Source organism: Bidens hawaiensis, unplaced genomic scaffold (assembly GCF_021521415.1).
Source record: "Bidens hawaiensis isolate Kalapana, Puna unplaced genomic scaffold, B.hawaiensis_p1.1 tig00017574_1, whole genome shotgun sequence".
In the NCBI taxonomy this organism is placed as follows: Eukaryota; Viridiplantae; Streptophyta; class Magnoliopsida; order Asterales; family Asteraceae; genus Bidens; species Bidens hawaiensis.
Window position 1 is genome coordinate 200541 of NW_027492659.1, and position 13624 is coordinate 214164.

The 13624-nt window shown below is 31.3% G+C and overlaps 1 protein-coding gene across 2 annotated transcripts; it reads right to left on the reverse strand.

Moving 5' to 3' along the window:
- Positions 1-3103: 3103 nt before the first annotated feature.
- Positions 3104-9645, reverse strand: LOC143554268 (uncharacterized). Of its 2 annotated transcripts, none has more exons than XM_077044068.1 (14): positions 9497-9645; positions 7576-7674; positions 7302-7429; positions 7040-7193; positions 6811-6920; positions 6602-6685; positions 6467-6515; positions 6253-6344; positions 6056-6170; positions 5814-5944; positions 4653-5476; positions 4048-4134; positions 3461-3985; positions 3104-3371 (listed from the first exon to the last, which is right to left on the reverse strand). In XM_077044068.1, the coding sequence occupies exons 2-13, from the start codon at positions 7666-7668 to the stop codon at positions 3645-3647; spliced, it is 2208 nt and encodes a 735-aa protein (XP_076900183.1). In that variant the 5' UTR covers positions 7669-7674; positions 9497-9645; the 3' UTR covers positions 3104-3371; positions 3461-3644. The 2 variants fall into 2 exon arrangements, with proteins under 2 accessions (XP_076900183.1, XP_076900182.1); XM_077044067.1 differs by having other exon boundaries at positions 3104-3374.
- Positions 9646-13624: the final 3979 nt, after the last annotated feature.

Sequence of the window (13624 nt, forward strand, 5' to 3'; positions counted from 1 at the left end):
AATTGATATGAGTTGTTGTGGAGAAGAAGAGAGTTTAAAATGTGTATATATATGGGTGGATGAGTGAGGGTGGGTGATTTTGTGGTAATGCATGTTGACACAAGAGTGTGTGTTTTGTATGGTTTTTGAAAAATGAACGTGTCTTGTTGAATATGGGACTCATTTCATGTGTGGTTTGGTTCAACTCTTGAAGTTGAAAAAAGGAAAGAGGGATTAATATGTTAGTTAAAGATCTTTTGGGTACCCCTTAGGTTTTTGCTTTGCTTTTAAGTGTTGAAAACACTAACAATAACTTGTAGTATGAATAGAAAGCTGAGTTAAGTGATGCTGAAGTTTTTTCTTTTTGTAAAAATTTATATAAATAATTTATGTGATGGAAATAACATAGAGTCATCCCTAGTGGGGTGGCACGCATGTCACCTCACCAACATACTCACCGACAAACCATTTCGAGGAATGCCAAAGATGGCTTTAGCCCCTTCTTCGTTAACAACTTAATGGGCGCGAGGGGCAAAGGATATGGGTTAACCAAGTTTTTACCAATCACATGCACATCAATCTTTATATTAATTTTTGTTTTATTTAGCTTACAAGTTAAAACATTGCACGCAAAATTAAAAATAAAAAAATAAAATAAATAAGGTTAAAAAAGAACTATCTGTTTATGTGACAGATACCTTTTTATTTTTTAGTTAAACTATTATGCATAATCTAAAGCAAATGCTGATATTGATGTCAATATTTTTTTATTTTTTCTAACACTTTAATATTTATAAGTAATAACCGATTTATTTTTATAAGTTAGCACGTAATTTTCTTCTACTAAACATGACATGCATGCATTTAATTGTAAAGACTTTATTAGTTCATTAAGGTACGTGATGTTTGAAATTGTGTTTTCCAAATTTTGATTTTTGATATTGTGCTTTTAATCATAAAGATCCAGCCTTAAGCTTTAGATAAAATTAATTATTATTACATGTTGATACGTTTGAAAAGCTAGAAACAATACAATCTTCTCCCACAAATTTGTTTCTCTTATATTTTATATATATATAACCGGAAAAAAATTATATATGACAAAGAAAGTAATTCTATAAAACTCAGGAATTCTTTTAAAGGATGTCTCATACTTGAAATTATTTTTATAATTATCTGTCTTTCACCGGTTCCCTTGATCTACGATTTACATATAATATATTTTTATTTCTCTCTGAGTCTATATATATGATAATTCCCAAAAGAAAACATTAAACTCTATTTGTACAAAGAAATAATAAATCATACAATTCTGTTTGTTGTCATCAAATTAGGCTGCAAGTTGTGCCTTGGCGCCATAGGCGCTATACGGCCACCTCACCAACCTTTTGCTCGTTAAACCAAGCCAATAAAATCAAGGGAGCGCCAAAATGTTCCCGTTATTGTGATGGAGCTAAAATGGCTCAAAGAGTGAGGACCACCCCCACTAACAATGAATTAATTGTTTGAACCAATAAAAAAAATCTACCTCACCCCACTTTACCATTTTCCTTTTTTCATTTAATTTTCAAATAGTTTAATTATTGTTTTAATGGAGTAGTGACAAGATATCCCACAACGCTAAAAGTAACAAATGACTAGTTATCCTATGTGGCAATGACGTGAGGCGATGCTAGTTATCACATAACACATAGTCTTATCATCATCTATTTTGTAGATTTTTTTTCACTTTAGTTTTTATTATTTCAAACTTGACGTTAACTTATTTGTTTAGTATGATATGACAAAAGGGAAAAAAATTATAGATGACAGGTAAAAGTAATATTATTTTATTTGACTATAATTCTATAAATACTTGTGTATATATTCATCAAAAGTACGTGTTCTAAAATGATATATGTAAATTAGCGGTTAAATATATATAATATTTTATTTATGTTATTATGTATGTATCTTATAGCATTATCATCTTTATTCATGTTTATTTCTAAAATGTTGTAGGTTATTGGATAACTAACATGAGTTATTATTTTATTTTATGTTATTTACTACTTATGTTACTATTTATTGTATTCAAAATTTAGTGATTATTTGTATATACCTTAACTATATGTTTGTACTAATAGAAATAATGACAATACATAAAAGAAAAATAAAGGATGATTAGAAAAGAAAAATTAAAAAAAATTGTGTCATGGCTAACTTACGTACGGTTGTTTTGATCATTTAAAGTACAAGTACGAAAATCAAAAGAGATCAAACCACATACAATTTAAGCTTCAAATGTCTAGTATATTCGGTTTAGGTAGTGCTATACCATCATTGAGTAACCTTACTGTTTGATTCAAGTATATACCACCTAACCTTTAAATGGAGGTATCGTTCGATTATTATGGTTAAACTCGTGACATATAATTCCCGAGTTTCTAGAAAAAAAAATTCAAAAACTATCATAAAACGTCATTCTTGTTTCTTGTAGGAAAACAATAAATGTCATTTGGAATCTTGTCAAGATTCACTGTTGGTGTGCGTGTGATCATTGGGTGAAAAGAGAATGGAATAGGAACATAAGTTTTCTAAGGTCACACAATTCCCTACCCACAGAATTTTAAAACCAGAGAGAATAAGCTTCAACAAGCATGAGCACTAGCACTGGCACAAGCTCGAACTTCACATGTTAGAGCTTGACATGACTCGCGAATCTATTATTTTACATAAATAAAATATACATGTATAATAATAATGCAATAATAAACAAATGATAAACAAATCAAACCCAAGCTTTATAGATTTTAAAACATGCATAACTCAAATTCGAGCTTTTCTTAAAATAAGCTCGACTTCAACTGATCGATCCTAGACGCTGACAACCAACGACTGGACATAGAACGGGACAGACTCGACTCGTGGTTCATATCTAAGTTTTAACGTGACCTAACACTTTCTGGGTTTTCCCAATTCGTACTTAAACTAGAGACTTACAACGACTCTTATCCGAGTTTCGCAGTTTACTCTACTTTTCATCTTTAATTTATCTTTTTTTAAAAGCCACTTTAAACAGGAATATTCATTGTATCAGTTTGATATTGATCTGTATATGAATCTAAGGTGTAAAAAAAATAAGCCACTAAAACATAAAACCATATAAATGTGCCAAAATAATGACACTTATTCTTTGCTACAAACTTAATATTTATAAAAAAAATAATATAAAATCTTGAATACAAAAGAAAATATATGAAAATGTATTGGTAATCACACAAACAAAAAATAATTTAAAAGAACTAAAAATAGCACATAGATCAATTTCCTGAAGAACCACAAAAGTCCATGTAAAAACCATATTCACCACTGGATTTCAAAACCCGATTTGTTTTTCAAAACTTGCTCCCCTGCTGATAATAAAACTTCATATGTTAGCAAATGTTGAACACAAAATTTATTATGTTTAAAAAACAAACAGTAACAATCAAAGCCTCACCTGATGGTTTGTTCTAGCTCGGTTTCATTAACTTCAAGCAAGAACCAATCATTACATTTCCGGGTGCAAATCTTTATCTTTCTAATTTCAACAAACTTAGAAATAACACCAAACCGATCGGAATCAAATTCCGAACGCTCGATTATACAAATCATTAGAAGTTGACAGCTGGAACTTTGTATCCTCATGACCGGAATAATCTGTTAAACCCCATTCTATCATTTCCACCATTCCAGTAACCATTAACATTCAAAGAATTCATTTGCTGCTGAAAACCGTTCTGCTGATAATTATCAGAAAATCTAGTGTTTTGATGAGAAAACGATGATTGCATCAATAATCGAAGTCGGGTATCATTTTCAAAATGATAATTATCAGTAAATCTATGGTTTGAATTTGATTTTATCGGAACTCTACCACCAACAGCTAAAATTGCGGGATCCAAAAATTCCAAATCAGCAATATTATTTACAGGGGCTGTTGCTGCTTCGAGTGGTTTTCTCAAAGTATCAAAATTATGATTTCCTGGCAAAATAAAATCAGTTAAAAAAATGTTTGTTGTTATAATTAGCTAAAAGGAAACCAACCTGATACGTTGTTGAATGTGAAGCCAGGAGGCGGGGCCCTGCTAGGCCCAGAAAATCCAGGTGGCGCGGATACTTGTGTTCTTGAAACTGTTTACATTAGCAAAAATAAGAACACCAAATCATCAATATGTAATAAGACTGTAAGATTGATGTGAGATTGGGAGTGTGTTTGATCTAAGCAGTGAGACTAAAAACATGTGTATGCCTGTTATCTTTTAAGTTAAAGATAATTATATAAAAATTTATATCTAAAATACTAATAAATCAGCATAAACATAATAAAACACATAAAACAAAATTAATTATTGGAATAGAAGATATTTACCTAATACAAGTTGTGAAGATGATTTAATCATGGTTATAAGTTATTAGGTTCAGTGTAACATGTAAAAAGCTACCATCACGGAAACAAACTAATAAAAAAAATTTAAACAGCAAACTCGACCTGATATGAAAGTTCATTTATACAAGTAAATAAAATAAACTACAATACTTTATAATACACAAATATGCAAAAACACACAAAGATATATACACTACACAAAAATATATATGCACGCGCACACATACATATATATGTTGTGTTATAAGTTGCAGAAACATACCTGAAATCTTATTTTCAGGATAGGCGGCAGCAAAGTGATCAGATTTCTCATGGCTAAAAGAAGAGAAACCGCTGTTGTTACTAAGCTTGTTGGATAAAATACTGTTATTATTACATTCAACATTTCGTCCAAAATCACTTAAACTTGGTGCATAATTTAATCCTTGATCTGCGAAATCATCTTCTCGGGCAAACGAGAATCTTGACTGGTTACTGCTTTGTTGTTTTCTTGAGCTTAAAACTTGTTTATTATTACTTTCACCCAAAAATTTAGCCAAACTTTGAGGTGAAGTCAATGATTCATCCCACGGGTCAAACTCCATTGACAGAATATTAGATATTATAGTGCTTTCTCTTAAATCCAGGTCCGCGGTACAGTGATCTTCAAACTTTTCAGGGTTCTGATTTAGTGAGATTGGCTCCATAATAGGAGGCGGATTTTGTTCTTCGGCTTCATGGATTGCAACTTCAGATACTTTCTTTTGAAGATCTGATACTATATCAGATTCTTTTCTTGTAAAAGAAGTAAATGTATGTGAATCATCAAGAGGCTGGGGTGCTTGATTCTCATTGGTGGTTTCTGATGGTGTGTCAAAAGATATGTTTTTATTGTTAGAGGTTGAGAAAGAAGGAAGTGCAGTGGTCACAGGTGTCTCGCGTAGAGTTGTTGTTCGGTGGTTGAGGCCCACAGTATTGTTTTTGGAAACTGGATTTCCCAAATTACCCTTCACTTGTAATGGGTGGTTTTCTTCTTTATGCTTCTTGGAAAGTGTAGTGCTTGCTACATTTGACACAACTGGCAAATTATTTGCAGCACGAGCTCCCCTGTTCGCATTGAAATCAGTAAAAATTTATACAAATAGTAGAGATATTTATTCAGATTATTTTATTTTTAAAGGCTAAAAGATATTAGCTTAAAAGAAACAATTCAATTGGGTCAAAGAAATCAAAAGCGACCCAATATGTGTTTTTAATTTACGGAAAATTAAAACCTCCCGAATCACTATTTAAATAACTAGATTATTACAAAAAAAAGTATACATTTGGTAATCATATTTGACAAAAAAAAAACCTTATATTTAAAAATTAAATATTTGGGTCAACCAAATCCAACCCAATTTGTTTTAAAATGTGCAACTACCCTTTTTAACAAGAACTTTACCATGAAGCGGCTGCAGGAAGGGCCACTGATCCACCACAACTGCTATTTGGTGGGGATACTTTTGTAGGGTTTGATGGATTTCTACCACAACTGCTATTTGGTGGGGATACTTTTATGGGGTTTGATGGATTCTGCAAATCAACATTGACCAAAATTGTGAGCAGTTGAGCACTTTTCGCCATAACAAAAAGAATTAGACTATCAACAATGACATGCAATAACAGAACAGAATAATATCTTACATTAGTGGTGTTTTTACTAGTAAGTTTGGGGTAGTCATCAGCTGGAGGTGGTAAAAAATTTCCAGCACGCCGTTGCATGTCATTTGTAGCACTGGTAATTTGCTGAACTTTATTCCTTTAGAATCATTATGAAAGTTAATTTGATGAACAACAAACTAACAGAAAGAATAGAGCACACATTAATAATATGAAAATACCTTGTAAATGCTGGAGCTATTTCATCTTTAGAAAAGCTATCTTCTTGTGGTCCAAACTCATGCAAATAGAGACAATCAGCATTGGTGCAAGGCTGAAGCAATAAGATAAAAGGGTTCAACATCATGCTAAATAAAACATTCATAAGTGAATGGATCAAAATTAACATAATAAACAAATTTTCCATCAATAAACTAACTCTTTCACTAATCATACCGTGTTCCTCAGCCATGCGTGACAGTACTTTGTTGTCCCAAAACAGGCCCTGCAACAAAACCCAACTAGTATGAATAATAAAACCAAAAGGTAAATATAAACAAATATCATTTTGGACATGTATAGCCTTTCAACCTTAAAGGTCTACCCTCCAAGATAAAGCCATGTGCCGACTGTATACTACGAATCGCCTCTTCCTCCTTAGAGTAAGTAACATATCTGAACAATGAACAATAAAAATTAACATGTAGAATTATAATAACATGTGACACTATCTTTTGAGATAACAAACACAAACATAAATCATGCAATGAAATATACAAGCATGTGACACTTAAACTTACACACTACAAGTACTGTTAGGAAACTGCTGAATTTCACCAGCAGCTGTCCGCGATATGGACACTTTTAGCACCTTCCCATACTGACCAAAATATTCCTTTTGCTGCAGAAGCTGGTTATAAAAACAGATTTCATATTAAAATTCCAGAAGAAAAAAAACATTTGCATACATACATATATACGCAAAGTATATATGTGTGTGTGCACACAAGATATGGAGAGAGTACATACATCTTCATCAGCTAAATCAAGAGGTAATCCCACAATGTAGACAAGGTTACGTTGAATAACCCTGACACTACCAAGCTCCTTCCTCCCTTCAGAAGTTTTAGTTTTCGCCTTTTGTGACTTCTGTTTTTTCTCCATATTCATCCCAGTAACCAATCTAATGGCATAATAAAGAATTAACGGAAAAAAACAGAATATTATACAGAATGAAGCTAACAATACAACAAGCTTTGATACAACATCTAAAAAAGTCAGGGTGTCAGACCTTTCACATTTTGATGCTGTTCCCACAATCTTATCCTTGTTATAAGGCGTACGACAAGCTGGACATCGCCCTTCTGTGTTATCTTTTTCAGCCATGTCCATTATGTGGTTCCAGCACCAAACACAGATCTGTATATATAATAACTCATCATGGTTAAACCAGATTTCGTAAATCATGCACCAATCAACATATTGTATAACAGTAAAACAATAAGAGTAAACATTCCTACTCCTAACAATTAAGAGGACATAATTAAGGGCAAAACACTGCATACATCATAACCACATTTGCAAGGTTTGAGCTGTTGGTCAGTTAAATCCATCTCTTCAGCACAAAGGGGGCAAGTTCTTTCTCCTGCGTCACTCATGGTTACCTACACAATGAAACGCTAATATGATCAGGCGTACATATGTGTGTATGTTAGCATAAATACATGCATACATGAGTTCAAGTGTCTACAAAAGAATACATTTTTCCCTAACTAACAATAAACCTAAACTCTAGAAACTTGTTTACGTGAGTTTATAATCAGTACAGAGGTCAAAACGTATAAACAAGAGACTAACCTATTTATACAGAATATAACACTACACAATGAAGTACTAACAACTGAGCATATATATGTAAGTACATGCTTGCATTGATAAACATATTCAAAACCATACATTTTACTCTAATTAACAATTAACCTAAACTCAACACCTCTGTTTACTCAAAAACCCCTTGTTTTTATAATCGGTACAGAATCAAAATATAAAACGACTTGACCTATTTATACAGACGTTTATCAAATCTTTAGCCTAAACGATAAAGTCAAGGAGTGAAAACGAGCAGAGCCGCTCATGAGCTACTTGAGATCAAATCAATAATAAACTCGAAACAACCCGAGACTTATGAGCACGATCCAGGCATGAGCCTCAAATAAAGCACGTTTAGTTATCGAGCCCTAGCTCGAACCATGTCCAGGAAGATTGTTTAGGCTTGTCAAGCCTTTGTATTTTTAAATTTTAGATCCTTTTAGACTTCTATAGTTCTATGTATTAACTTCATACCGCACAACTGAGCTCGAGCCGATCTTAGGCTCGTTAAAGGTTTTCTCAATATATTAAAAAGTAATAAAAAATTGTGTATAAACGAATTAATAAAGAATAAACAAGCCACCCCCGAGCTGAGCTCAACCTTTAGAATAAGAGCTCAAAAAGACCCGCGCTTGAGCTCTCATAAGCTAAAACGCGCTGAGCTCGGCTCATTTGCACCACTACATTCAAGAAAATGAAACAAAAATAAAGATAAATCATTAAATCATACTAAAGTAGGGTTGTTCAAAAAGTTCATGACTCGTGGCTTGCTTTAGAAAACTCGTATATAAACGAGTCAGCTCAGCTCAACTTGATTTCTAAACGAGCCGAGCTCGAGCTGAGGTATGTTCAGCTCGTGGCTTGATCTTGGCTCGGCTCGGCTCGGCTCTTTTGCTCGTTAAGATTAAACCCCAAATTTTTAATATATAACTAATACTAATAACATACCAGATAAGAAAATATAATAATATATATATATATATTATGCCACTCATCTTTAAAAAATCATAATCAAAACAACAAAAGTAAAAATGTAACGTTATAAATTCTCTAGTTTAAAAATTATAAACAAAATCACATTAAAAATTATACTTTTGTCTTTTATATATCAAAAATGTAAAAAAAAATTAACCAGCTCGGCTCGACGAGCTGAAGCTCAGATCGAGCTTTAAACAAGCCAAGCTTGAACTTGAGTTTTCAGCTCAATCAAGTAAACAAGCCGAGCTCGCCCTGGCTCGGCTCGATTACAGCCCTACGTAAAGTGTAACCATAACCCAAACAAGTGAACAGCTACCTACCTATTTCCCAAAATCAAATCTACAACAGTAACACCCTATCAATTACTCTATTTCAACCACCAATTCAACAAATACTCAAGTCAATCAATAAAAACCTAAATCCATAACACATATATAACCTTATCAAACCAATCAAATCCACATCATAATTCACATCTATTGAATCCTACCGTAAATCAATCCAATTAAACAATTAAAACCGTAACCGTCAAATTAAATCAAAAACTAGGGTTCGTCAATCGAAAACTGAAAACTAAACAATAGATCTATAAATTGAGCAATAATAATAAAGAGAGGAAGTGAGATCGAGAAGAGTTACAGTGATTGATTGGTGGATTGAGATGCAAAGCAAAGCAAAGCAGATGAAGAATCGAGAGATGACCTAATTGCAAGTGAGCCAAGGGTGTGTTTGGCTAGGGATGGGTGTGTTATTATAACATCATGACTATCAATATGTGACGTAATATTATTTTGTTATTATGGAAATTATTTGATTGGTATACTAATTATTTATTAATTAATTAATTAATTGCATTAAATTTAATTAAAGTTTGGTTTTGACTTTTTTTTAAAGTTTAGAATAACTTCAATATTTGAGTGACTTTTTTTAGACGGAACGTCAAATGTTTATTAGTTATAAAAATTTTAATGCTTCAGATTCACCTAAAATAACATCTAATAAAAAAACTAACTATGAAAAAACCTTATTTATTGAATCAGGTTTTGAGATCGGAAGACCACATGTCTTATACATCATCTTATACCTTTGGATTAGAAGGTCGATGGCTTTAATGTTTGGTTTAGACTTTTTTATTATTATTGTCATATATAATTTTAGTTTGTTATTATTAGTATGCTTGGAATTAAATTTTGTTAAGAATATGGAGACATGGAATTTAATGCATGGATGATCTTTACATTAATTTTTACATCTAATAATGTTTATTATTTGTCTATTCTAATAAAGTTAAATAATTGTGACACATGTCAGTGGTTAATTCTCACAATTTTTTTCCCTCCAAAACTAATATATGTCATATATCAATAATTATTTACTTTCTTTTTACAATTTATTTATATTATATCTATAACATGATTAAATTATTTATTTTTCTTTAAACTCTATTTATATTATATCTAAACACTTTTATAAAAATACATTTGCATGTTATACTTCTATACATTGATTGAATATATATTACAACATACTTGGTGAAATCTAAAAATTAACAACAAACTGTATTTGTTAAATATTGAAAATAATATAATTTTAAATGTTATTATTAACATATTGTACTATGTTTATTGTTGAATATTGTAAATAAAAAAAAATTCTAATATGCTTTCAGTTTACGAAATATTGTTTTTTAATCATTAAATTATAAATATATGCTTAAAAGTTGATCCATTTTTTAAAATAATTCTATTTATCTATTGGTTTTTTGTACATTGTCATATAAATTTATAAATTATAAATATATGATTTAAGTTTATCTATTTATTTTTTCGGTTAATTTAGTAAACTATACATATATGTGTTAAATTCTAAAGATAGTATATACCAATCACTTTAAAATATAATAAGGTATCTTATGTTTTTTTATCAAGGATTGTTTAGGGTTTTTTGTGAAACTTAAATTTGATGTTACGGGTTAAAAGTTGATAAATATATCGTTCTGTTACAAATTAACAACATTTTGCTCAAATTTGTTACGGGTAAAATGGGGGTAATCTGAATATCTTTAAAAATTTGAGAGTGCAAATAGAATTATCGTCAAACTTGTTACGGGTTTAAAGTCTTGACTTGAAAATGTAAAATAAATGAAAGTTAGAATTATAATTGTGATTGGGTTTCGAATTTAGTTTTAATGACATTTTTGAAAATAGTTAAAAGATTCGGGATTTTGCACATTGAGTATTTTTCCCATGACTATTAAAAATTAAGTAAAAATGACAAACATTTCCAACATGTGACATTCGTCAATTTCGGGTCTCGTTTGTATTCGTTTTTGTATTCGTTTATCATGTAAACCGACCCATTTTGTAAACAAAAGCTTATGATATAATCAAAAAGATGGATTTTATGTTATAATATTGTTTTACACTTGTTGGGTCTTGAAAACATTCTTTTTGGTCCTTAAAACTCCTTAAAATGACTTAAACCAAACTTTGGGGACTACTATTGCCATTTACCAAAAACTTGTTTGACCATTTCAACCATCACATTCATCTTTACCCTATTTGTATGAACCATACTCTTACCATTATAAAAGCAAGGCTTCATACACCATTTTGGTTGTTCATCTTCTCCAAAATCTCTCTCAAATCCAAGTATTCATCTTCAACAAATTTTGTTATTTTGATTTCTTAAGGTCAACTAACTATAGTCTTTCATTTTAACTTGTTCATCTAATATTACTAACACTTGAATATGGTGGTACACATATATATAATACACACCCCTTGTTTCCTTTATTTGTTACTTCACCGACTCCGGTTGGTTAAGTTTCGAATGTCATAAGGCAAGGCTTCATGGAGGACTTCGTGTTCTTGATATATATATACACACACATAACTTATTATACATATCACTTATGACTAACTTCTAACCCTTTTAGTTTGTTCATCTTATTTACAAGTTCCATGGTGTGGGTTTGTATAAGACTAACCTCGGTTTAACCGAAACTAGTCCAAACCGAAAACCGAACTTTTGTTTACTAGTTTTGTTAAAATAGTTATTTAAACATGTTTATTGCTAGATTTGAGTTTCAAAAATCATTTTTACAAGTTCTTTGATATTAAGCATATGGAATCCATCTATAGAACTCGTTGGGAGATGGAAACCGAACTAAACCGAAACTTTTGCTTAAAAGACTTGTAGTTAACTTTTTAGTTGTAAAATTTAAGTTTTCTTCATTTATAAACCAGTATACAAGTTCTATGATATTTGGGCATGTAGAAACCATCTATGAACTATTTGTGAGATTGAAACCGAACCAAACCGAACTATACCGACTTTTACTCGCTTAAGACACACAAGTGTGTTTTTAGCTATCAAGACTTGTATACTTCTTTAAAAATAGTTTACAAACTGATTTTAATTATTTTCTTAAGTACTTGGAATTGTTGGATCCAACTTGATCTCATCACATAGTTTGGACCGACAAAACTGAACACTCGCTTAACATGCGTTGTTAGTTCTAAACAATAGATCTACATACTTGGTTAAGTGTTAGTATATTTTAATGAGTTATCTCATAACAATTAATATGTTGGAAAGTTGACTTTGGGTTTGACCATTTGTCAAGACCCGAATCGACAACCCGAACACTCGTTAAAAACCCGTTTTAGTATCTTTGTCCCAAAGGAACTTGCATTTTAGCATTTTTCCCACCTTATTACTTAACATTGGTTAAGTAAATATTAAGGTTAGATACTTTAACCCGGTTTCGAGCAAACTTACATTTTTAAAGGATTGTTATTATAAATTCTTAAATAGTTACATTTTAAACATTGAACTTTAATTGTTTACTTTTTGCAACAATTATTTTATTTAAAGATCTTCAAGACAACCATTCTAAATCCAAGATTTTATTGTCATTTAGGCCTTGCTCGTTAAACTTCATTCATCCGGTTATTCATCTTTTACCGATCAAGTTTTATACTTGAACGTGAGTAACTTCATACCCCGTTTTCTATTTTGTTTTTGGGGTGACATTTCATACTTATTCAAATCAAATGCTTTATACATGAGTCTTAAACCACAAACGTTGTTGTATACTTTACTTGAATAATTGCTCGATTTGGTGTTCTATGCTTATATGCTTATGTGTTTATCGCTTTCGGTTGGTGGAATCTATAAATCCTAGACTACTTGGCATCCCCTTGTAGCAAGGTGTCGTTAACGTAATGCAATTAACGATATTCTATTAAATCCTAGACTACTTGGCAATCCCCTGTAGTTAGGTGGCGCTAACGTAATTATATTAGCGATTGTCAATTTATCCAAGTTTATAGCTATTATTTATGGTTTTGTATACTAGTTTTGTGGCTTTTCATACTATATATCTATTGTTCAAACTTATGAATTGCTCACCAACCTTTGTGTTGACAACTTTATTTTATGAAATGTTACAGGTTTGCATCTAGGTTAATTATGGAGTTCGGTGAAGAAAATGACACAAATACCGTTAGGATATTAGCAAAAATGAACAATATTTGATTTGCTATATTTTGTTGTATTTGACTTATGAATATTTGGTTATGTGACATTTTCGATGTTGTGAAATGAAATGAGTTTGTTAAATATTGTCGCTTTAAATAGTGTCATGCGCTTATGGGCAATCGTTACATCGGCATGTTCCGCCGCCTTTGGTCGGGGTGTGACACAACATGCTACCTGTAGACCTATAAATGCTTCTAACTTTTATCAAATTAGAAACATTTG